At 40.0% G+C, this 26,838-nt stretch overlaps 1 protein-coding gene across 1 annotated transcript in view; it reads left to right on the forward strand.

Moving 5' to 3' along the window:
• Positions 1 to 709: 709 nt before the first annotated feature.
• The window catches only part of PTPRO (protein tyrosine phosphatase, receptor type, O), a gene marked incomplete at its 3' end in the record, with an annotated part of 57,422 nt that continues 31,293 nt past the window's right edge, over positions 710 to 26,838 (forward strand). The window contains exons 1-9 of the mRNA XM_010153758.1: positions 710 to 998; positions 9,867 to 10,025; positions 12,060 to 12,212; positions 13,823 to 14,269; positions 15,280 to 15,441; positions 17,984 to 18,183; positions 21,410 to 21,530; positions 23,972 to 24,165; positions 26,612 to 26,723. Coding sequence (XP_010152060.1) covers positions 959 to 998; positions 9,867 to 10,025; positions 12,060 to 12,212; positions 13,823 to 14,269; positions 15,280 to 15,441; positions 17,984 to 18,183; positions 21,410 to 21,530; positions 23,972 to 24,165; positions 26,612 to 26,723 — 1,588 coding nt within the window. The remainder of the gene's footprint in view (positions 999 to 9,866; positions 10,026 to 12,059; positions 12,213 to 13,822; positions 14,270 to 15,279; positions 15,442 to 17,983; positions 18,184 to 21,409; positions 21,531 to 23,971; positions 24,166 to 26,611; positions 26,724 to 26,838) is intronic.

A 26,838-nucleotide genomic window follows, 5' to 3' on the forward strand; every position in this document is an offset into this window, starting at 1 on the left:
AAAGTGTTTTCAGCTGGCAATGACTTAACATGCTCATGATATATGAAAACAAGGTTAAATTGCTCCTTTCTCTTTACTACTAATAAAAGAAATATTGAAAATGAAGTGGTGCACCTTAGGAAATTAAAAGTGCCAACCAAAGCCATGGACATAGTGCTAAAAAATGCTCATCACCTGGTACTTGCTGGAATGGGAATATTTGGAAAAGTTTAGTACCAAAAAGTATTCTTGAGTTGCAGGCTTTCAGAATATATAAGAATATATGATCCTGTTTTTGCAAGATAAAGGAGTCTTGATTTAATCATCTCTTTTGGGCAATTAAAATGACTTATGCTTTGTGGCTTTATTGGAAATCCTCTTGCCCCTGGTACCCTGTTTAATCTCACCATTCCTCTGCTCTACTCCACCTTCCATCAGGGAAGAATGGCAGAGGCTTTGTTCCTTGGGATGTAAGGGGTGGTGTAGCCAGAGCATCAGAAAGCACATGGCAGGAGCCAGCCCCTGCTGCAGGGAGACTGGCCTGATGATCAGATGCCTGTGGACTTTGGCTGACTGTGGGTTGTATTCTGAAGTAATTTCTACACTTTGATGTTACCTTTCTTGCAGAATATGAAATGTAACTTTAGCGCAAATCTAACAAGAGTGTCCTATGAGTACCAAGGGAAATAGGTAAAAGTGAAATAATAGAATTTACTTCAGTAAAGTCTTTATTCTTGTCTTGTAGAATGCAGAACCTTTCCAAGTTACTGTTCGAGAAGACAATTGTATCATTGTCTCCCTGGAAGCATCTGATGTGGTGAGCTCATCCTCTGTATATGTTGTGAAGATAGCTGGAGAATCCAAGAACTACTTTTTCCAGTTCGAAGAATTCAATAGCACTTTACCTGCCCCTGTGGTTTTTAATGCCAAATACCATGGCCTATATTACATAGTAACTCTGTTGGTAGTGAACTCAAATATGGTTTCCAAGTCAGCAAGATCAATCACTGTGTTAACCAGTAAGTAACAACTTATTCTTTTTTTTTTGCTTCTGTTTCTTCTCTTTGTGTGTGGGTATTTTTCCCCCAGAAGTTCTTGTGGAGAAGGTTGGGTGGTGGTTTGTTGGGGGTTTTTTTGGTTTTTGGTTTTTTGTTTTTTTTTCAGTAGGTCCTGTGTATGTAGGATGAATCCCTGTGTTAGAACAGTAAGGAAGGTATGTTCAGAAGGCTTGTGAGTGAGAATTCACAAGGTCTGGGCAAGAAGAAAGGGACATCTGTGGGTTTTCCCTGGATGACCCTTCCTGAACACTGACTGGAGAGGTTGAACATACTGAAATAAGTGTAAAGGATGAACCTCCTGTCCTCATGTTCATCCTAAACCCTTTGAACTGGGAGTTCCAATAATCTAGTAAACAGCATAAAAAGCGTTGACTAACATTTTAGCGTAAGCACTCCTGCTACATGGTGATGTGTGTTTTGTTTTCAATGCTATAACCATGTTCTTTGATTGCTAATATATTGAAACAGTACTTAACCTGGAAAGCAGATAGAAGTTGCCAAAACCATGTGTTTCTGCCAGTACAGATGAAGGTTTTTGTGATGGAGAACATATTTGTAGTAGTTCTCTCCCTTACTATCTCTAGGTGCGTTGTTCCTGGGGAAGAGATGTGATTTTGTTTGCTCTGTCATCATGTGAAGCACCACAGATTTCCATGTGATTGCTGCCACATTTCTGGCTCTGCTGTTGGTGTTCCCATGTGCCAACCTGAAAACAATTTGTAGGATATATAGTGACTTCTTTATCTGGAAGACAGACTCAAGAAAAGACAGACAAAAAAAAAAAAATTATGTATGGGGAAAAAACCCATTTCCAGATTTTATTTATTTTTTGCTAAATGGTACCTTGGAGTCCTTGGACAGTTTTAGTTGTCTTACAGATGAGGAATGGTTATGATTTTGTGTGCATTCGTTATTCTGTCAGTGAGGAAATGCCATCCACTGTAATAACATTGAGAGCATATTACAGTAGCCTCGTATGTTACTGGGTGAGGTGCTTGAAACTTAGGAGTAACCAGGTTTCACATCATCTATGAAGTCTTCAACCTTCCCTTGTGCAATCAAATTGTGCCCTGATAAAGACAACTGTGAAGGGTCCCATGGGAAATGTACCATCTGGATGGGTAATGCAAGTCTTCCGGAAGACTGATGTGCCAAAGCACCCATGTGTAGTGGGCAACTGAAGGGTTCATAGGCAGCCCGAATTTCCTTTTCTTTGTCTACCTTAACCTTGCAGACAAAGTAATAATTCTAATACTATTTCCTACTTTATGGTTTGTTTGGTTTTTTTTTAAAAAACAGGAGCATCAGCTGTCATATACAACTAAAAAAAATGCTTCAGCCTGCATTTCCAGTGGGTTTTGAATGCTGCACTTTGCAATTGTGCAGCAAGGTCAGTGCTGTTGGGTTTCCAGAGCCCATGAGGGTCACTGGTAGAAGGGGAAGGTGTGATCCAGAATGGTAGATGGAGCACACACTCCTGTGCAGGGAATCTCTGAAGGAAGAAGGGAGCCAGTGACACTCAGCCCATCAAATCCAGACCCGGACTTCGCATTTCTGGTTCAGGGGTTTTCCACAAGGTATTCCTGCAAGTCCATGAGACTGATGGTTCCAAGGGGCATAGGCCACATTGCGCTTTGTCCTCCAAGGCTTGACAGAGTCCTTTCTGACAGGATGGACCCCACCCCTTTTCACCACCTGTCTTACACGGCTGCGCTGGCAGCATCTCAGGGTTTCTTGCTGTGGCCTCTGCTGCTCACCCAGACCTTGGAGCACAAGGCTACAGGAATGAAAGCAAATTTGGAATTAAAAGACATGGTGGCAGGCTGGGCTTTTAAGCTATACTTCAGTACAGTGCTTGAGAGAAGAGATCTTAAAACTCATGTAGTGACTTCTACAAAACTACGAGGTGATAGTTTGTTTTCCTTTTATTCTTTTGTTTTTCCTTTTATGGTATTGTCCACTGCCTGTTTTACCTCATTTTCTGGCTATTAATTAATTTGATTTTTTTTGGCAGACAATAATTAGGATAGATTCATATCTTTCTTCATGCCATATGCTCTCTCTGCCTAAATTCGTAGTTTATTTTAACCGTGCAAGGACATATAACTATGTGATTTATTCCACCTGTATCTTACATGTGAAAAAATGACACATTGCAACTAGCTTCCAGGACCAAATTAATTCCTGTTCTAATTTCACTGAAATCAGGAGAGCTTCACCAGTTGCAGATTGGCCCCATTCATTTGACTACCACAAGATAAATCAAGCAGGATAGCCAGTGATGCCACTGTGGTTATTCCCAAGGCCAAACTTCACTGTTGCACAACAGTCTTCTGTGATCTTCTGATGCCTGCAAAGGAGTCCATGCAGGGAGATGCAGGCTTTGGGCTTGACTGTGTGCTGGAGAGCTAAGTTTCACACAGAGCAGTGTGTATCCAAATTGTGCATGTTGAAATGAGAGCAAGGTCCTTCAAAGAGATTGCCTACTTAAGAATTCAGTGAGAGACACGAAAGACCTCTGCTTTCCGGTGGTATATCTTGATGACATTTCCTCTCTCCTATTCACATCCCTCAGCGATGTGCTACTTCCCAGCATATTGGCAAGAAAAAGGTCTGTTTCTTCGCAGGTTGAAGTTTCATCCCATTTGAGTCAGAGAAGACTTTTGTTTTACCCCTCCAAGTTTTCTGCCCAGAAAAAAAAATCCTTAAGAGAAATATGATATAAAAGCTAGCAAAAAATGTATTTTAAACCTTATATGTATGTGTATATATAATTAAACATAAGTAAAAATACATGTTTGTCCATAAATATGTGCATATAAAATATTGGATATCTTAGCATTACATAAATATACATGTATGCATGCTATCATTTGAGACATCTATTGTTAATTTGGGTCTTATCTCCAAGACTGAATAGTCTTTTCTGCCTGTCTGGAATAATTCCAGGGCTTTCTCATGTTAATCAAAACACCACAAACTATAAAGTTTCCTTGTTTAGGCTTTATAGTCCAGATTGTTATAATGCAAAGTATGAGCTATTTGTTGCAAAACAACTTCTTGGAGCCCAAGGTTTTTGTCAGCTTGATCACAGCCCACATCCTCACATTGTTTCCTGACTTTGGGACGTTAGTAGGATGGGATGAACAGGGCATGTTCAACTCCTAGATAGGAAACCCATAACATAGAATTTGAGCACAAAGTAGCGCTTTCTCTTCTGATTCTGTATCAAAGTTGTGTTTGGCAATTTGGGCTCAGTACTTCACTGAAGAGGAAAGCATTAAACAGAAGCCCTGACCACTTATTATTAAAGATCCCTGTGATGGTGTTAACAAGAATAGGTGTGGGAATGTTGCTGTCCAGGCCATATTCCTGTGAGTGCAATTGGGTTGTGCCTGTCAAAATGACCTTCCTTACAGTTGTCATTCTGGACGAGGTTAGAAGTAGTTACGGTATCTAACAGAATTATTTCAAGAATGCTTTCTTCTGCTCTTGGAGTTTCGGCTTTTCAATAACAGGGAGGTGGCTTGAGAATTTATATAATTTAGTGGCTTGCAATATTTGAAAGAAAGTTCCACCTTATTACAATTGGTTTTAAGCTAGTCTATAAAGAAATAAAGGGCATGGATGTAAACTCAGTAACTGAAGTTCTCACTCATTCTCCATTTTCCCAGCATGAAGCCTTGTTTTATTCTTCCCAGCATGACTCATACCCATATAGCCTTTGGTTTGTTTTGTTTTCAAATTCACTGTCAATTTTTCTTTTTGTTGTGAAGGAAAATACATTTATACGTTCGGAAGAATGGGGACAGCAGTACATTGCAAAGCTATTGCCTACTGTAGGAAAAATGTATGTCTGCTGGGAATTGGCAAAATGAGAATCTCAGGATGTCTGAGGGTAATTAAGACCAGCTCTGCCCAAATTTTTTTTTAGCTTGTGATTAGGAGTTTTGAGTGGTAAATGTCTCATTGTTTCAAAAGCTGATGATTCCTTACATAAATCACTGTAAAATACATTCCCCTTAGGGAGAGTTCTGCCTCTGTGTCTTTAACAGAGAATATTCTCCTCAGGAGACCAGTGGGCCTGCTGCCTGGGACTCTGATCTCTTCAGCTCTCAGAAAGTAATTGGCATTAGACCTAGTTAATGCTCGGTTGTCGTTGTGCCAGATGCTGTAGGAAGTGATTCAGCAGGTTGAATCCTTTCCTCTTACTCGCTGATGGATCGGAGGTGTTGAAGTAGCAGCTTCAGAGGTTTTCTTTTCCAAAGAACTGTAAAACTTCAGCCCTTCATGTTTTTCTTTCTTAAAGGATGACATGGCATGTCTTTAAAAAAGGCTTTGTGCCAGCTCTGATTTTGAAATGTAACTCAGAAGAGCATCCAGGTCCGTTAGTGCTTAGCTTTTCCCAGCAAACAAATCATGTTATTCCCTTTTCAAGGTGAAAAAAGCCCTCAATCAGAATCAAGGAAACAAAAAGAACTGCAAACTTAAGAGTATTTTTTTTCTGTCATAATTTCCGTTGAGAGGCTCCTCTAAAGCACTGGCCTAAATACGTTCAAGAACAACAGATATACCTTTGTTCTTGTGACAACATTATTTTTTTAGTTTGTATTGTCTTTTTATTTGTCAACTTATGTGGGCATCTAGAAATGGCAGTATATACCGTCATTGCTCAGATACTACCATCACTTAAATTCACCTTTCATGAACAGTTGCACAGATATCCTCTACTGAAAGCCAACTGTATCCTGGGCAGTATCAGGAGAAGTGGGGCCAGCAGGTCGAGGGAGGTGATTCTCCCCCTCTGCTCTGCTCTGCTGAGTCCCCCACCTGGAGTGCTGCGTCCAGCTGTGGAACCCCCAACATCAGAAGGATATCAACTGGTTGGAGCGAGTCCAGAGGAGGCCACAAAGATGCTGAGAGGAATGGCGCCCCTCTGCTATGGGGACAGGCTGAGAGAGTTGGGCTTGTTCAGCCTGGAGAAGAGAAGGCTCCCGGGAGACCTTATAGCACCTTCCAGTACCTGAAGGGGCTACAAGGAAGCTGGGGGGGACTTTTCACAAGGGCCTGTAGTGACAGGACAAGGGATAACGGGTTTAAAGTGAAAGGGTGGAGGTTTAGATTGTATATCAGGAAGAAGTTCTTCCCGGAGAGGGTGGTGAGGCACTGGCACAGGTTGCCCAGAGAAGCTGTGGATGCCCCATCCCTGGAAGTGTTCAAGGCCAGGCTGGATGAGGCTTGGAGCAACCTGGTCTAGTGGAAGGTGTCCCTGCCCATGGCTTGGGGGTTGGAACTAGATGGTCTTTCAGGTCCCTTCCAATCCAAACCGTTCTATGATTTTATGTTCCTCAAGTATTAAACAGCAACTATTTAATCTCAAAAATGGTTGCTTTTTAAAAGAGATAAAATGATCCCCAAGTTTATTGCATAATGAAAGTTTTACCCTGACTATGACTTACTCGCAGTAACTAAATAGAAATGGAAACAGTGTCATCCTGGGGACAAAGTTATGTAATTCACAAGTTCTTCATGTGAATACAGGGATTTACTCATGGAAGTTAGGTGCTCCGTTACTGGGCTTCTTTTTTATAAAAGTTATGATATGAAGGTAAATCACAATTAATTTGGGTTTGAGTGTAAGAAGCAAGAGTTGATCTCAGTCTCATTTCAACCACCTGTATTTAATACTGTGTCTAACCTACCACGGTAATCAACCATTAATGGAATCTGTAGAGTTGCCTGATGTATGAATATTAGAACCAAATTGATTTGGGCTGGAATATGTAACTTATTTTCAATGTACTTTTTTCCTCACCCTGAATGGCAAATGCTAATGTGTCTGGAACTGACTGAATCCATTAATGGAGGATTTAGTATCCAGAATTTTCCAGGACATTTGGGGAAGTGGTTATCGACATTTATTATGCTATAATGCAAGCTATGTGCTAAATACAAAATGCTGTAGAGTCTCAGATAAACATAGTTTAGTTTCCCATAAACAGATCTAATGGGAAAGCAGTTGTTGCAGGAGCAGCAGATTCTGAGGCACTAAGAAAAAAGGCAAATTTAAGTCTTAATCCTGCAAGCTTGTCTATGTGTGTTTAATATAATCTGTGAGTCTTAAAATAAAGGGCTTGTACATGAATAAGTGCCTTAAATATGATATTAGGGGGACACTAAAATCCTCTAAGTCCCTTCTATAATATAACTTCAGACATCAATGTAGTATAGAGGGTTTATGTAGCTCTAAGTATTGTATTACACTTTATTTAGTTTATTTCTTGAGAACCACTGGATTCTAAGTACTGAAACTGTAAAATTAAAAAGACCAAGCTCTGTATGCTCTGAATTATAAATATAGACAGAGTGACATCCTACATATTCTTTAATTCTAATAACCCTAGGAGCAGTTAGTAAGTGAAGAACAGAATGTGATTTTTTTTTTTTTAATCTGCTGAGTGTCCTTTTAATTTCACAGTGTGCAAATAGCTTTTGATGTGAAGATTTGGTGCCAAAGGAAGTAAGATAATAGAAGAATCTTTGTTGCATTATATCACTCATGCTACTCTGCTGACATCAGCCACGAGCAAGGAGAGGATAGTAAGGATAAGATAACAACAAGAAAGAGAGTCTGTGGTGATTACTGCATAATTTGATTATTGGTTAATTAAATCAAAGCATCAGGAGGAAAAAATCATTTGGATTAAAAATGAATGTAACTTCCATCCTTTATTTGATTTGCTGTAGGAAGGAATAAATGGAGTAATTTAATCACTGGCACAAGAAAGTTTCAGTAATTCTTTCAGAAATAAGGAGACCTCAGATGTGAATGAGATAGCAGAAGAAAGCCCAGGGCACACCCGCTAACATGAAAGATGACTGCGTCTAAGAGCTGTGCTATTTAGAGATTGTTATTGACATTTAAACTACTATCGTGTGCTGTGTGAGCTGTGATATGAACCCTCTGGTCATGTGGATTGCCAGATCAACTGTTTATTTCAGAATAAGCGATGAGAAAAGCCTCAGCAGAAAGAATAGTGTAGGCTTTTTTTCCCCATAATCTGCTTTACTCCTGTTTGTTTCTAGGCTATCACGGATTGTCAGCAAAATTTTCACAGATCCCATTAGTGAAGTGCCTGTTGGTATCTGTGAGATTGGGAGTTTCTGTTTGTCATGGTTTAACGTACAAATATACTGGTATTTGCCTGAAGCTAATGAAACGTCTTTGCCATGAGAAGAAGTTTAATAATCCCACAACATTTCATTGCCATGCTCTGACATAGTTAAATATGACAACACAACTTCTTCTTAGGACCTGGGGAGAGATGCTGTTTGCATCTGTGGCTTTTGTTCTTAGTTGTTCTTTCTTCTCCACTTCTCATTAGATCTGGAAACTTAGTACTGTGGTGAAAATACTGTGCTGTTAATTGGGATTTTTTTCCCTTTCACCACAGGCTTTCTTTTCCATCTTTGATTAACCTATTCCACCTTCTGTGGGATAATTCCACTTTTGAAATGGATGATTTAATCTGTTCTTTCTCTTGCCCAATTTGACTTCATGTTCTTTGGGGAAAAGTATTTTATTAGTTTTTCTCCAGGGCCTACCACAACAGAACTTTGAACTCAAATGTGTCCCTTAAGGCCATGCTAATGAACAGCCTGAATTTTTCAATGTTCCCCACAGTGTGAAAGAACTAAATCAACATGATAATACTTATAAGTATGTAGGCATAGTTAGTGATGGCATTGTCTAATAACTGCCTCTATTAAAATATGTTAGTATGACAAATTTCAATACTGTAACCTTGTTTTGAATATCTGCTTGGCCCTTTTAAACAACGTACAGTTGGGTTGCTATCATTTTTTCTTACTGAGGAAAGCATCAAGCAAAAGGATAATTTAATTTTTTTTTAAATTCTTTTTTTTAATATAAAGGAGGCTGAATAAAACTGGGACTCTATTATTGTTAGTGACAATCGCGACTCCCAGCAGCAGTGAATTGACACAGTGTCACTTTGTTGATGGAGCTTGCCTGGTTGAGATGCCACATCACAGGACACAGGCTAGTTTTCTTACTTTGTATAGCCCACCTGACTCAGAGTTCAGAGCACTGGACTGGTAGTTCCTCACTTTACCTCCCCCTTGGGCATAGGTTCCCTTGTGCCCTCCAGTAAACCACTTCTCTGTACCTCAGTTCTTCACCTGAAAAAGCACGGTAATGGTGCTGCGGTATTTTGTGGAAGTTTGCTGTGGATAAATATGTTGAAGCTGGTGACCCTCTCAGATATGGTAGGAATGGAGAATGTGTAATTACCAATGAAATAGAGAAATTAATATATATCAAAATAGAAAGTTTTCATTTGGCTGTTACATGGAAGCTTCTCTGCTAATCTTAAAAGTTGAGATTTATGCCAAAGTTATGAGCAATTTCAGGTGTTTTGTTGGTTTTGTCTGGGCACTTTTACATGACTGACAAGCATTAAAGAAGAAAATCCTTTTGGGGTGATGATTGTGAGTGCTTAAATAATAACTTCTACTTCAACTTCATTTTCTATGGCAAATAAAGAAATTCTTCAGTTAAAGTGTAAGCATGAAGTACATAAACTGTTTTGAGGGGGAAAACATAAGTCTTGGCTTTGACAACATTGCAAGTAACTTTGTGCCAGACCTCTGTGAAGCCTCAAATATCACCTGGTGGTTTTAAGAGTGCCTTTACCACACCTCTCAAAGTCACGTTTTTCTTTGATGTTGTATATCTGTGAAAAAATCAAGTTTGCCTGTTAATCTGCTTGTTTCTTCCTTTTTTCCTTGTATTTCTATATCCTTTAGAACCCCTTCCTGTGAGCAGTGTTTCTATCTATGATTACAAACCATCTCCAGAAACAGGAGTGTTGTTTGAAATTCAATACCCAGAGAAGTACAATGTTTTTACCAGGGTAAATATAAGCTATTGGGAAGGAAAAGACTACCGAACAATGCTGTACAAAGGTAGGAGGAAACAGTTCCACTAAAACTTAATGATAACTCTGCTGGAAACATTTTAAACAGAGGTCTTAGGTGCGGCTTTGGCATGTATTGGTTATAATGATTTATATTTCTGGTAATGTATCAGTTTCTGTAATAAGTTTTATATCATGAAGTAAGGGATGGGTCTTCAAGTTGAGCTGGTGGTTCACTTTGTACTTAAACCTGCTTTGCATCCTAGTTCTAGTTATGCTTCCTTTCTTTGGGATTTTAGAGCAAGACTGGGGTGGTCTGGATTTTTTTAATTAGTTCTGAAATAATCCTGGGAAGAGATGCCCAATTCTGGTGCTTTCAAATAAGCATATACACTAAAATGAAAAAAAAACAAAAACAAAAGCACCATTTTTTTATCGTCTTTGCTCCTGCTGTATAATAAAAACCCAAACAAACAAAAAGCCAAACAACAAAACAAAAGCACTCATAAAAAGGAAAAAAGGAAAGAAACCCAAAACTCAGTAGGGAGGAAGCCTTTTGGTTTTATAGATATGCTTGTTGAAATCCCTGGATGATATTCTGTCTCAACTGAAAGCATTAAAAAAGTTCCCAGTCCCTTCCTCCTGACTAGGGTTTCCTCTGTGATGAAGAGCTGATTGATAAGAGAGCTCCAGGATGCCACAGAGCTGAAAATCCCAGTCAATATAACTGATGTCTGGTGCAGGGTTTGAAGCTGGTACCTCTGTATCACCACAGAGAGACGCGGTGCTAGTATATCATCCTGTGCAGTACTCTGTATTACTGTAACATTCAGTGTTGTGCCTGAGCTCATAAATCCTGCTGCATGTTATAAATTTCATTTTTCATGAAAGAATCTAATCAAGGGCTATCAATCGAACAATCTAGACAGTCAGTCTTAATCAATCCAAGCATCTAAACAATCCAACAAGAGCAAATTCTGCTTTCTTTTTTATTCATTTAAAACTAAACTCCCTTTTGCCCTGCACTATAGCTTACACACAGCATTGATCTCAAAGGTGTAAATGTGACTGTCCTACAGAAAGCATCCTGAGAGGTGAGAAAGGCACTCGCACACTCTGCCAGCCCTGAAACCCCAATGGTTTAACATTGCACAGTGACAGGAAAATGCTGCCGAGCAATCCACTAGGTGCTGGATTGAATTTTAGGCGCTGAGCTAAGGCTCCCTAAGTAGAAGTCCAGTCACTGTAAGCTCTCTCTAAAGGCAGCAGAGGGAGATACACACCTCCAGAAGGAGGTCAGAAAATTGTAGTGTATCTACTTCAGTACGGAGTGAGGCTAGAAATCACGTTTCCAGTGCTGTGAAGTGCTAGAAGTTAGGAAGGGTGATTCTGGATCGTAGCACAAAATATAGATGACCTCTTTCCAGACAACAAAAGGGATACCAGCAGCAATTTTTGTTTCCTACAGCTAACACATGGTTCCAGGGGCTGTAATGCTGCAGCTGCTGATAAACACAAAAGTCATCCTGAATTAAGAGATTCACTAATCAACTTGCACGCTCCTTCCTGTAGCCGAATAGCCCTAGGCGACGTCCCTGCAGCCCACACGTGTACTGAGGGCAGACATGAGCTCAGCTCTCAGTCCCGCCGCTCGTGCTCAGTTGCAGGGTGGCCCTTTGAACACCTACCCCGAACGCTATGCCTCAGTCAGCAAAAGACCAAAGGAGGCTTTTGCGTGCAGCAGTTAAAGGTCTGAAGAAACTGTCAGATGCTCTTTGAGATATTCAGTGTCATGTGGAACAGGTTGCCAGATTCAGTTGCCTTTCCTGTGAAAAGTAGTTCATGATTTTTGTGCTGTGCTCTTTTTTTTTTTTTTTCTTTTGGTAGCAAAGGGTCTTTGACATCCAGAAAAAATGTTGGCAAACTGAATTATTAGAATTTCATGTCTCAAACCAGGCTGAACAATGTTTAAACATCTGAAACGCTGCCAGTTCAGCATGTGCAGTTGCATTATCACAAAGTGAACTTTTGATTTATTTTCCTCTTTTTTTTCTTTTCTCTTTTCTTTTTAAACCTCCTGCAGATTTCTTTAAAGGTAAAACAGTTTTCAATCACTGGCTACCAGGTATATGCTACAGTAACATCACATTTCAGTTGGTATCGGAAGCAACCTTCAACAAAAGCACGCTAGTGGAATACAGCGGGGTCCAGCATGAGCCCAAACAGCACAGAACAGGTGAAGAAAATTGTTGTGTACCATTTGCTCCACGTCTCTCTTTCTGCTTTCTTTTCAGCTGTGGGAAGGGGATTGATCCACAGAGTCTGGGTGGGAGCAGTCCTGGGAGCTGCTCCTGGCCAGGACCATGGACGGAGGATGCTGTGGCTGGTACATAGTTATGTGTGCAGTACAGTGCAAAGGAAAATTTGCCTGAGTGTTTCCATTTGAAAGCTTGCTTGTTAGAAAATAAATTCTGTTTCACATGAGTTATCCTAGGCCTTGTGCTAGGAATTAATTTTTAAGCCACAAGAATAGCCGCACTGAGCATAGTATTGATCTATCTATATTGGTCTGTCTCCTTGTGCAGTGAATCATAGCTAAACTGTTGGAGAAGACCTTCTTCAGTGTGCAGTCTTCTGTCACGGAGAAGAATGTCATATTTGCCCCATTTGGAGACCAGTTCATGCCCTGAAGCATGAACTTTTAATTTCCAAGACAGCAATGTTAAAAAGGCTGAAAATTGCATTTGTTCAGGGTCCAGAACTAATTTAATTTGGTCCTGGGATGGTGCCCAAAACTTTCCTATTAATCTGTTGGACCACAGACATTTTCCGGGGTACAAAGTGAAATGAACCAGTGGTGAAATGAAAAAGCCAGATCTTCAGGTGAATACACTGATGTTGGTCCATTGCCTTGGACAGAGCAAAGACAGCATAGTTCTGTCCCGAGGATCCTAAATATAGTGACCGAGATATTGAACCATAAGAATGCAACCAACAGGATGGCATTTTTCTTTCCTGCTGTCCTCCTGTCCCTCATTCTTCACATGAACTGCAACAGCATTGTGGTGTCTGATTTTGTATTGGTGGCCATGACTGGGACAGGGAAGGTGAACAAATTAGCGTGTTTAAGGTGCCATCTTAAAATGTGCCAGTCAAAATCTTTTGTAGAGGCTACTTTCACTTACCATGTATAAGGGCAGAGAGACAAGCAGTTACAGTGAAGCAGACAAAATGCTGTGTTCACCTCCTGGCACAAGTTGAAATAACTTCTTTGCATGCCAGAATTTTGTCTTCTGGAGACCCAAATCTTCAGATATATTAAATTTATTAAATTATTATATATTTTTCACAAATATTAAAAAGTAAACTGATGTTGAATGCTTATGAAAAGGTGGCTGCTAAAAGCATATGAAAAGCCCTACAACAACACGAAGTTTATACTTTTAAAATATGAACTATGCCAGATACTAGTTTTGCACATGTTTTTCAGTTCATTTATACAGAAGTATTTTTACCATGATCAAGATCTTTCTGGTAGACACAATAAAATAAATGAAGATCCACTCTTACAAATTCACACTTGAGTAGCTTTGCTTGAATAGCACTGAAGTCTGATTTACTGTGACTTTACTGTTCTTCTTGGTATTCTCGAATCTCAATTCTTTTGTGAATTTACACTCATCTTGATCCCACTAGATTCACTTCTGCTATAAGTGTATGTAAGAGAAGGGAGAATCTTAATAAGCTATTTCAAAATACCCCTAGAGGCATTGCTTTTCTGCAAACATTACATCATAAGATGTGCAGAACACACCTGTTAAAAGACTAACCCTTGTTCTCTTTTAGTTCCTTACCCACCTCGAAACATTTCAGTTCAGATTGTACCAGTCAACAGAAACAACTGGGAAGAGAACAGTGGGAATTTTGCAGAAGAATCATTCATAGAACAACAAGAACTTATAAGGAAAGAAAAGCTTACCCATTTTTCTGACAACCCACCTGACATTCCAGCAGCGAACACAACTACAGCCTGGCCGGACTATCGCTATAATAGCACTGAGTACGAAACGACGTCACAGCCGTACTGGTGGCCTAATGAAGCTGAGTCATCAGAGGGTGAAGAGGAGTTTGTCAATGCAGTTTCCAGTGATTATGAGGTTCATGAAGTCAACACGTCTGGAAAACTCACGCCACAGCCCTCCTCCTTCCTTCCTGTACAAATGGTGCTGACCTGGTTACCACCAAAGCCACCTACTGCGTTTGATGGTTTCCATATCAATATTGAAAGGGAAGGTAAAACAGAGCCTGCCACCCTTTTCAAACCACTTTTACGTAATTACATTGGTGGGTTGTCTCCTCTACAAATTATGAATTGCTGAGTACTGTGCTTCAGGGGGCATTGTTAGATCTCCTGTATTTCTTGAGAAATTTAATGCATTGAATAGCATCTAGTTCTGGCTGGGAGTCATAAAAGTAAGGGAGGAGAGGCAATTTGCAGTTTGCAATTCTCTTTTGTTAAACAAGATTTATACTGTTGTATGTACTGCCACACTGTTTACACTGTAGTTATCGTAAATCCATTCTGATGTTGGAGAAAGGAGGAACTAGCTGATAGCAGTTTGGGACAAAGAAGGGAGATACCATGTAGTTTTGTCTGCCACTGAGAAAGGTTCTTGGGGGGATCTCAACTGGAAGGGGCATACAGAAAAGACAGTGGACATTCAGACGAACAGTTTTCTCAGAGGACAGCAAGCAAACATATTCCTTAGGCCACAAGGAGCCTGTGGTAGGGAATGGGGAGGCTTTTCAAGTGATAGAGCTACAGGAAAATCGCCATGCTGCTTAAAGATTTTGTGGTTTATAATCTGTTTTATCAAATGAGTTTTATTTCCTGACAAGCAGTTTTCATAAGCCTTCCCACAGTGAAGGCAAATACTAGTCTTTTTTTTTTATTATTCCAGAATAAGAATGCAATAGATAGAAAATTTTAAACTCCTTTTCTTCCATGCCATGCGTGTTTTCACTTGCAGAGTCATGGCAACCCTGTTTTATCATACCTTCTATGGAATGAAAATTTAGCCTGGGTTTATTGTTACTTTACACCTACGCTGTAACTTTGGTCATTTGTTACTCTTGTGCTGCTGGCAAGAAATAAAAGTACTTACATAAATCCAGTCCTTTTGGAGACCTTTCAATCCCACAGTAGAAACAGTATTAGTATTTCTGATATAAATCATTTTCTTAGTGGCTGGAACCTTTCAAATTTCAATTAATCCACACTCTTTTTTTTCTCCCTGATTTAGAGAACTCCACCGAATTTTTGACAGTAAGTGAGGACATTCACAAATTTGTTGCTGAACTGAAAGAACCAGGAAAATATAAGTTGTCTGTAACAACGTTTAGCTCCTCTGGCTCTTGTGAAGTTCGGGGAAGTCAATCAGCAAAAACTCTTAGCTTTTACATAAGTAAGTATCTCAACAAAACTGACTTTTTCTCCCAGACCAATATGACTTTAATGACTAACTACTGTGGCGGCTGTGGCATCTGCTGCAGGGTCAGGAGAGTCTGGTCTTCTGGAATTCCCTGTGGTAGAGAAGGAAATAAAGTGCAAATATGTGTTATATCCCAATGGGATAAGCCTTCCTTGTGCTGCCGTGGCAAAGCTGAGAACTGAAAAGAGGTGAGGTATTTGACAGAGTCATTGCAGTGTTCAGAAGTGTCTCACTAAACCAGACTCCCGTCTTACATCTTTCCAAGAGAGGATTTAACTCCAAGAATTAAATTGGTGGTTATAGAGATTCTTGAAAATATTTAACTTCCTCACTCCTGGAGGCTCTATGCACCGGGTTAGGAATGAAGGGCATCTCAGGCTGAGAGTGTGGGAATTGCACAATTAAACACTGAACTCTGAAATTATATGGTCTCTGAGAGAACATGGGGCAAATTACAGTAGATCAAATAGTTCAGCCTGCTAAATTCAGAGGAGAAGAAGTAATTTATTATTTCCCTGTAGAATCCCAGGATTTCTTAAGTGAAGATTTAGTAAAAGACAAAGTAATACAGTCTGTGTAAACTGATATCATGACTGACAATTAGATCAGCAAATCAGACAGGCATTGGTGAATTCAGATTATTATCCTTCTGATGACTGTGGTCCCCTTTGTACTTTTTCTGCAAAAGAAAACAGATACAGCCTACAAAATGCACATAGAGTGAGAACAGGAATATTTGCAGCACTACAAAATGTTACATGTGGGACGATAGAGTCTCCCCGAATCACGAGTGCTGCAACGCAACACGGTAGCTAAGGCTGGCAGAAATATTTGGATTAAAAGGAAATGTAGTTAAGTACTTAAGTACATTACTAACTTAAATTGTGTCTTTAGTAGCACACAAGAGAAATGGTCTCTGCTGTTGTATTTCACTGTCATGGTTTTCTTTAGGAATAGTTATTAGACAGCTTAATTATATGGAAAGCATTAAAGTATATTATATCAAACAGATGATACAGCATTGCTATTAGTGATGATTATTAGTAAATGTTGCTCCATTATACAAGGTGTGTTTACTGCACTAATCAATATGCAATACGGTGTCGTCCATGAAGTCTACTTACAGGGGACAGAGCCCTGAGACAAATGAGTAAATGTTAATCCAAAGTACAGTTATAGGAATAGCCAGACTAAGGGTGAACTTGAATCTCATTTGGTATAAAGTATTAACATGTTACAGGAATGTAACAAATACTTTCATTTTACATGTACCACATGAGGATGTTTGGGGTTTTGGGTTTTGTTAGTTTTTCAGGCTTTTGGAACCAAAGGATAATTCTTGGCAGTTGTCTTATTCATTCTGACAAATGCAAGATCCTTAGTATTTTAAATAAATTTTGTATGTATTTTTGGTATTATGCCAGATAGGAGATGTGCACAAGTACTTTTAAGGTGGAATTGCTTTTCCATTCCTCTTTGAGTGCAATCAAGTAGTCTTTGGGCTGTGATATGAGGTAGCTCAGTTCCCTTAAGACCAGTGATGAAAAAACTTCTGAATTGTAAGAGCTTACACCTATATCCACTGCTCCAGAGATGAATCTCATCATCTAATTCCTCCTTTTACCTGAGTAGGTGTGGGTCTGCTGTCATGAATAAATTCTGCTCTCAGCGTCGGCCTTATCCTTGTAGCTTTCAATCAGTGAATCGTTCTGTCAAATTACTGGCTTGTATTATACAATATTTTTGCTGCACCCAGATAGCAGTCTGGATTGTCATATCTTATAGCCAGATCTTACATTAAATTCTTGCTCTGAAATTTTTTTTATTTTCTCAATAAATGTAAAGTAACATTAGAACTCTGGAGGAAGTAATGCCAAGGAAAGAGTTGTCACACACATCACTTTAAGTGACAAGAAAATCTGCAGATTTTCATGAAATCTGAAATTTTGACCAAGCCTAGCTGAAGTCATTTTCCGAATTGTTATTTTACCTACATTTAAACCTGTGTTCTCTACCAAGTGCTTCAAAAAGTCTGATGGAGAATGAGATTTCTTTACAGTAATAACCTCTTGTGAACTCGATTTTCACACTTCAAGGCTGTAGTACACTCAGAGGGTATTTTAGTGTGTGGAAAGGCAAAAATCTTCGTCTGCTTGTCATTTAATATTAGTCAATAATCTATACATTATTAGATATCACTGCTTTTAAACATTACCAAGAACAAATCTAATATTACCAGGTGGGTTTTGGTAAGAAATAGAGAATACTGCAATCTGAATTTTCAAACGGTGATGTTTCTCTCATCATCCTCTCTGCTATAGGTGAAATAAGACTGGCCACAGGCTGTTTCCCTGGGGCAGCCATCCTTACTGCCTGAGGGCTGTGGGGATGGACAGCTGTCAGTCCAGCCTCTCTCACTAGGAGTAAATAATCACGTGAAAGAAGGGTGTTTTAATGTAAGTGCCTCAAATGCATAGGGTGGCTTGCTCACGTGTGCTTTTGGGGTGTGTCCCAGGCCCCACAGGTGAATGGATAGAGGAGCTCACGGAAAAGCCTCAGCATGTGACCGTGACTGTGCTAAGCTCCACTACTGCCCTGACATCCTGGACAACATCGCAAGAGGGAGGCGGCAATGGCACCATCGTGTCTGTGGTCTCCCTGACCTGTCAGAAGCAAAAGGAAAGCCAAAGGCTTGAAAAACACTACTGCACTGAGGTAAAGGGGAAAAGCTGGAGCCTTTTCAAATGCAGGAAAAAATTGTTAATCATGGTGCTGTTTGGGATCGTCGTGTCCAAGGGTCCTATCAGGCTCAGGGCTGTGGAGCACAGTTCTAGGTGCTCCCTTCTGCAATCTCAAGGGGGGCAGCTGATGCAGAGTGGAGAGGGGAGCACGACATACAGGAATGACTGTGTGCAGTAAACCAGACGAGTGTTAAAATTGTATTTCTGCTAGACTTACTATGGCCAATCCTCTGTTCAAGCTTGTGAGTTTTATTGTACCCTTCGAAACATTTTGGTGGGAGTAGGTAAAATGGTGCCATATGATAATAATATTTAGACACTAGCTGTAATCTATTTCTATTAAGAAAAATGCTCACATGCATGATTATTATCAAGCTAGCATAAATTCTTTCTTAGATTTCCTATATATGAATACAGAACCTGACTCTAAAGTTCCTGGAAGTTTAGAGGTGATCAGAAGTCAGCTTCGCTTTTCATACATAAAAAGAAGTTGTCTGCGCAGGGAAGTAAATAATAATCCAGACTGCCTGTGATTTGGATGGACAATAATTCTTCAGGGCTGCCTTACGGGACTTGTTTATAGTGATCAGGAACCTTGAACCCCAAATATGGCAGTTTTCTCTTACTTGAAACACTTAGTGAGTGCAACCCCGCATCAGAACCTGTGGCTATGATGGATCAGTGGCATGTGGCTTCAATTAGAAAGAGGTTTTAGCCCACATCTCAGTTACCAAAATGCTGCTAAGGACGTTTTCTGAGCAGTGTCACAACTTCTGCTGGCTCCTTGAAGTTGTGTGATGGACTGCAGCGTTGCCCTTCTGCTCCCTCAGCTCACCCATGGGAATGGGAGGAGACCACTAACACCCCCAGTAAATCTTCATCTCCTTCAACTTTGTGATTAGCCCTGCATGTTAATTAATACAGGAGTATACATCCTTTAAAAAGTCTTTTAACGTGAACCTTTGTCAAAATGTTTTGAGTTTTATTGATTGCCCCTGAAGTTAAACCTTTGGAAGTGTCTTTAGATGGCAGTTTGAAAGTTGTTTTTCAGAATCAGCTTGCCAGTCTCCTTGAGTTATTTTTCCTTTCATTTATTAAAAGTTCTGTCATTATATCAGAAAGTAAAACAATACAGTACATGATTATAAAACAAAGATAATATATATAAACATATATGATTAAAGTAAATAATACCGGATTCATCTTCAAACTCAAATTCAGGTACCTAAAGCTAATCTGTGAATAAAAGATCTCTGTAAAAGTAAATGCATGAGTATTTCAAGTAGGTACATCTAGATACAGTTATTTGTTTCTTTTTGTTATTACAAAGTTTTGTACCGCCTCTAATCAAATTTTACCAGCTTATTATACATGGAATTATTAATGTCTGTTGGTTTGAATTCTCCTTGACAAGCTGAAAAGGGCAAAATTCATTGCCGAGTTCTATCCATTTCTACCCTTGTGCATGATTTAAAAGTGATTTAGCTTTCCAAAGCAGCTGTTAAAGACGAATTCCCTTCCTCACTAAATCTGTGCTGGCACTGACATAGCCACGTGCATCGCATTAAAACAGTGGTGCAATGGTGGCTGTGATACAGACTTTGGAAAGATTGCAAAGAAAATATTAGTAGGAAATATCAGCCTGCAGTTCTAGAAGGGGGGGCGTGAAGTCCTTTCCTCAAAGCTGCTCTGTGCATTTGGTGTTAGCTGGGTCTTCAGAAGATGAGACTTTTCATACTGAATCAGACCAGGAATCACCTGGTCAGGCATTCTGCCTCTGGTTCTGGCTGGTACCTGGTGTGCCGCAGCAGAAATTTTAATAGTGATGTTTCAAACTGAAAGAAAAATCATAAGGTCCTTTAAGTCAGGTTTTGTAGTGCTGTACAGGAACGGTGAAAGAGAGTAATTCCTCTCTGATTTCACCATGCAGTCATTTAGCACTTGCATTCAGAAGAAAGCTTTCCCATAATGCTGCCTTCAGCTCACATAGCTGCAGGTGGATCAGATGGCCAGTGAAAGACCTCGGGCTTTTATTGAAAACACGCCATCTAAATACTCTAGCCTGAATAATATCACTTGAATATGAATAATGTAGTCTGAGTATTTCAATAAAATTTGACAGCAGGCAAGAGTGGCTCTGCAGTGTGACAGCTGACCTTACGCAGCAAGGCAAGTGTGATTCTGTGAGTAAGATCATTTGTCACGTCAGTCCTGACTACTTTTAGCTGCTGAAACCACTGTCTCCACAATCATGCCTTTTGTAAATGAAGTGGTTAATCTACAGTCTCAATCTTCTTTGGACGGGAGTGCTGCTCTGCCTGGGGGTCGGGAGGCTCTTCAGAGAGATCTGGACAGGCTGGATCGATGGGCTGAGGACACTGTGGTTCAACAAGGCCAAATGCTGGGTTCTGCGCTTGGGCCACAACAACCCCAGGCAGTGCTACAGGCTGGGGGACAAGCTGCCTGGCAGAACAGGACCTGGGGATGCTGGTCAACAGCCAGCTGAAGGTGAGCCGGCAGTGTGCCCAGGTGGTCAAGAAGGCCAAAGGCATCTTGGCCTGTATCAGGAACAGTGTGGTCAGCAGGAGCAGGGAAGTGATTGTCCCCCTGTACTCGGCACTGGTAAGACAGAACCTCGAATCCTGTGTTTGGTTTTGGGCCCCTCACTACAAGACAGACACTGAGGCGCTGGAGAGTGTCCAGAGAAGGGCAGTGGAGCTGGGGAAGGTTTTGGAGCACAAGTCCTGTGAGGAGAAGCTGAGGGAGTTGGACATGTTCAGCCTGGAAAAGAGGAGGCTCAGGGGACACTTTATTGCTCTCTACAGCTCCCTGAAAGGAGGGTGCAGAGAGGTGGGGGTTGGTCTCTTCTCCCAAGTGACAATGATAGGACAGGAGGAAATGGCCTCATCACAAGAGGAGTTGTGCCAGGGGAGGTTTAGGTTGAATATTAGGAAAAACTTCTTCAGTGAAAGGCTTGTCAAACTTTGGAACGGGCTGCCCAGGGAGGTGGTTGAGTCACCGTCCCTGGAGGTGTTGAAGAGATGTGTAGATGAGGTGCTTAAGGAACATGGCTTAGTGGTGGTCTTGGCAATGTTAGGTGAATGGTTGATGATGTTAAAGGACGTTTTCCAACCTAAAAGGTTCTGTGATTATTTTAATTAACCAAGTACCTCATATCTGATGTATTCCCCTCCTATTAGGTGAATTCAAGCAGCAGCCTCATTGAAAATCTTGTTCCTGGTGCCCAGTATCAAGTTGTGGTTTACTTACGAAAAGGACCGTTGGTTGGACCACCTTCTGATCCTGTTACATTTTCCATTGGTAACCCCTGCATCTACAGTTTGATATGCGTTTTGTTTGGTCTTTAAATGTCTGTAGCTTATTCATTAAGCCCTAGAGCCCATGAAGGAGTACAGAATTGTCATGTTGGTTATTTCAAATGTAATGAACATGTAGAATATTTTTCTTGCATTGTCTAACCCATTACTGAGGTGGGGAAAATACTACTATGTATTATTATGAAATAGATATTCCACATTTAAACATGAACTTATTACCAAGCCTAACTAGAGAGCAATTATGGTCAGGATTCACACACAGAGGGCCCAGTGGAAAGAACCATCTTCACCCTTGGACACTTGAATATACATTTGTCTCTATTAGTGCTCATGGTCTGTGTCATTTAGAGTGGGAGTCACCTCACTTCGGTGTAGCCAGCCTGAGCTAGAGGTGGTCTGTGATGCATGGAGAGATGTGGGCACTTCCTAGAGGTGATTCATCCCCACTGACTCATGAAATGTGTGGAACTGCTGTCAAGATGCTGGTTGCAAATGTGCTTCATGGAGGATGTAATGTGGCCCGGTCTGAAGGCCACAGTGCTGAGAGTCCGGAGAGCTGGCTTATCACCTGTGGTGCTACGTGACCATCACCAACTTCAGTTGTGTATGCCTTGATTTTCAAGGGTGGATCTTGATGTTGTCTGCTTTGAGATTTGAAGATAAGGAGGACCCTCTGATCCTGAGAGTAATATTTTTAAGAATGTGATTTTATGGCCAACAGGTTGAGCTGCTGCCCACATGCCTGTAATTCAGGATTCCGCCAGGCTACTGAACAGTCACATAAGACAAAATTTAGTACCTTGTAGTTTCAGTACCGTTTATTTTAAGGTTACCACTTTAACAAAATGTATTAAGAAGAGAAAGGGCAAAGAGAAAGAGATTAAGTGTATAAAGTTACATTTGCAAAGAAATATTTAGCCTGAGTCACCCAGCTTCTCCTTTTGACAAGTGTGTGAGAGCAGGTGGGTGAAAGCTAGAGATCCTCAGTGTTCTTGATTCTGCTTCCTCTCTGTGATGTAGGGAAGAAAGCGAAACAGAGAAAAACAAAGTTAACCTGTTAAGAATTGAGTCCATAAATGAAAGCAAGTATGTGGACTAGTGAACATGGTGAGAGCCTTTTTGTTCTAGGAAATCTTCTGTATTTTCATAAATTGAGTCTGCATAAAAATTTGAAAAGAGAGTATGGTATATTTCAGTAAAGGTAAAAATAGTAAGTAAATATATCTATATTTTATTATCAAAATCTCTATCATTGAACAATTATTACAAATGCTTTTGATTTTCTTCCTCACTGTAGTTACTTCAGAAATCTGCAAAATTCTATTTTCATTTGAGAAAGAAAAATCATATATTCACAAACTAAATAAGTTCCTTCATTATCTCCACTTTCATGTGACCTCACAACCATAAAAGGCTCTTACTGAGCTGAAAATGGCAGTTTCTAAATAAATTCTCTCATAGGTTTCTTATAATAAATGGAGTGTTTTTATGGAGTAAAACAAAGTTGTATGAGTTTTCATTTTATAACAGGATATTGGATCCGATATTAAAATAGTAGTAAAACAAACTGAAATTATCAGCAGCGGTTAATGATGAATGAAACTGAGACAAGATAAAATACACTTTAAAAAGTATTCAACTCTCCCTATGTTTATCCTAAGCCTCACTTTCACTGGATGAGCATTAACACTTTAGAGAAAGCAAAGAAAAGATGTGATAAATGATTTATGAAGGGAAAGGCAATCATGTGCTCACATGGGCTGAAGTAATCTGGGCGCTGGTCTCAGCTCTGACCCAGAATGCAATAGCTGGGGCTCTGCAGCCCTTGCAAATGTTACCAAAGTACTTACTTAAGTAGCCTCAGTTAAGTCGGGGAGAATAATTGCTTTCCAGACAAGTAAGGGTTGCAGAAGTTGACCCTTATGTGACATTTTTCAAATCACTTGCCTTCTCTTTCTCAGTGTCATCGTCTGTGAGGCAAGAATAGCAATACATAGCAGCACCTTTAGGTTCCCCAGGGAATAAGGGATAGACATATAAACTATTCTTTCTTTTAGCCTTCATCTTCCAAAGTGTTATGGCTTTTGATGCTTTTGGTTTTGAGTAACTTGAAATATCTCCTAAACATACTGATTTTCAAAGTAGAATGGAACACTGTGAAAAATCAAGTCCTGTACTTTATCTCAAATTAAGCAGACAACACCATATGGCCTCTAGTCATTTCTGAGAATGTAATAATAATGAACTGGAGAACAAATGCTGAAAAAATGGTATCTGACTGCTTGTGACAAGGAAGCTCTTGGGAATTAATTCCAGTCAGGAACAAACCAGGAGTAGGTAGAAGTTGGTTGAGAAAAGGTTTTGTTTTAAAATAAAGTGTAACTGATAACACGCACATTACTAAACACAATTTCTGGTTTATAGTGCCCACTGGAATAAAGGATCTGACGCTTTACCCTTTGGGACCTACTGCTGTGGTTTTGAGCTGGAACAGACCTTTCCTTGGAGTGTTTAGGAAATATGTTGTAGAAATGTTTTACTTCAACCCATCAACGATGACCTCTGAGTGGACAACCTACTATGAAATAGCAGCAACCGTCTCCTTAACTGCCTCTGTGGTAAAGTGACCATTACTGACTATTGCTTTCCTGTGCCTGTGTGGTCCTGCCACCTTCTGACATTTCTTTGCCCAGATTTTCCTCCGTGAATATGTATATATGACTTCAAGCCCAGCACAATTTTCCAGGCAAAGCAGAGAAAATGGCCAGGATGCCAGAGGCATTTTGTGTTCTAAAGTAAGGGAATGCCAGCTGAACCATGCTAAATTTTAAGCAGAGTGATGAGACAGGAGATGAGCCTCTTTTTTTGGTTGACAAATGGCTGTGTTCAGCAAGTCCAGAGACAGCTTCAGTTTGTGGGTCAGTTTGTCAGACAAGACTTTAAAAATTCCATCATCTCTTCAGGGAGAGTAGTCCAAAGCCTTATCTACATAATTAATACTGATAATATTGATTTGGGGCTTGCAGGCTGGGCTTGCAGTGTGCCATCTGGAAGGCTTAGCTGCAGAGATGCTCTTGTGAAAATAGCCTTCGTGTTTCTGAAGCTACGCAGTCTCAAGCCAGGATTTTAACTAGGTGGAGGTTGGTCTCCAGAAGAATACGCATACACATCTTTGCAGAAATTAAGTGAGATTTTCCTCTTCCTTTCCATTATTTCCTAGAGAACGTGAACAGATTTTATTCAGACTTTGCTGTAGCACAAGAGAGCAAGAAATTTTAGCTGAAATTAGTTGTTCAGAAAGTTATGAGTATGCAAAAAGGATAGCAATAACTTTTGCTGCTTGTGAGGGCCACGCTGATTTACGGTAATTGATTTGCATAACGCCGTTTGTGGAGTCATTTTGGCTACAGCGGCTTAACTGTAATTGGCTACGTGACTGTAAATCTAGCACATAAATCTCCAGAGAAATTAAAAAGCAAAAATAACTTATCAAAAGAATAATTAATATATTGTAATCATGACTCAGCACAATTAGATTGATACGTGAGTGATCTGAGTCATCCTAGAAGTAATGCCATCTTCCAGAGTTAATGTGGTTCATTAGAAAATGAGATACTGATGTCCCTTACTATTGCAAATCCTCTGAAAGGGAGCCAAGTTGGAATTCCTTTGTTTGAATTTTAGTCTGAAGTGTGCTATATCATCAGCTAAAGTGAGCATTTCCTAAACAATAATTTTAAAGAGTACTCATGAATTAGAAAAAGACTGCCCCCCCCTTCTTCTGTTCTATGCCTTCAGCATATAGGTAGTTATGGGTGAACTTTTGTATAAGCTCTCCATCGGTGCTCCAGAATCCCACTATGGCCCAGAAATTTCCCTATGATCTACTGATATCTCTGAGTGGTGTGTTCTGGAACAACAGTGTAAAGCCCAGTGAGAAGGCAGGGGGATCAAAAATCAAGCTGACTGCTTAGTTCAAAGCTTATTTTCTGAATGGTTACCACTTGATGAGAACCTTTGGAACCAAATTTGCCCTTTCACTCTGTTTAGTTGCTTCGTTCATTTTGTGCTCTCCATCTTACTTCAAAACTGTCAAAGCAATGTTGGTATTTTCAGTATTACAGCGGGAGCATGTCAGAAGAAGTCCAAGCTTCTTCAAGGTCTTGGTGGCAATTGGCTACAAATTTTCTAAAAAGCATAAAGAGAATAGTCCACAAACCCTGTATTGCGTTGCCTTGCAATATCTGGGGGAAAAAAGAGGCTGCTTGCAAACAGCTGAGATGTGTAAAAACAGCAATTTCTAATTTGTTGAAAATTTTCATTAGTTCCAATTTGCTTTTATTTTGAATTTTAAAAACATCACAAAGCTTTTCATTTAAACATAAAATTAAATATTTGAAGTGTTTTGTGCTGTTAATGGAAGTATTTGAATTTCAGCTTAAATATTGCATACGATGTTATAATATAAAATATATTCCATCTTATAAATACAAATGAGATATAAATGAAGTATATATGTAATTTATGTCTCATAATTCATTGATGTTTCATTTATATTTCATTTGTAATAAGTGATAATACAAAGTGAAACACACTTTGAAAACTGGAAAAAATAAGTCTTTCTCAGTGACAATATCTGAGTCAAAAGCATTGTTTCTGATTTATCCTCAAACCCTATGTAATCGAAATAGAAAAGCCTAAATTTTCCAGTTAGATATTCTGCCTCCATCAGGTCAGAATTTTGTGGTGGAAGATTTCTCTGGAGGAATTTTCCTCGCTGCCCTGGAAATCAATGAGAGGTTCCCGCGGAGGGTAGGACCTGGGACCATATGCACGTGGAAATGAGCAGAGCCACCGTGACCGTGCTGCCTCTCACTGCACAGATTTTTGAATAAATTGAAATCCCAAAGTACAGAGTTTTCCACTGGAGCGAGGGGTGGGAGCTCAGTAAAAGTGATCCCGTGCGTGGGCACTAGATTTATAAATCTCGTCGCGTTTTGTAAGTCACGCCTGCCGCTGGTGAATTTTCTCCTGAGTTGCTGTTTGTCTCCTGTCACTTTACAGAGAATAGCTAACCTGCTGCCTGCTTGGTATTACAATTTCCGGGTCACCATGGTGACTTGGGGGGACCCAGAGCTGAGCTGCTGTGACAGCTCCACCATCAGCTTCATCACAGGTAAGCAGCTGCCTGAAAATAGTGTGGAAATGCTCCTAGGAGCAGAAGTGCTGAGAGAGTCTGACTTAGATGTTGCATTTCTCCTGCCCATACTTGCAAGTCAGGGTATTTGACA

The sequence above is a fragment of the Eurypyga helias genome, unplaced genomic scaffold (assembly GCF_000690775.1).
Source record: "Eurypyga helias isolate BGI_N326 unplaced genomic scaffold, ASM69077v1 scaffold39526, whole genome shotgun sequence".
Lineage (NCBI taxonomy): Eukaryota > Metazoa > Chordata > Aves > Eurypygiformes > Eurypygidae > Eurypyga > Eurypyga helias.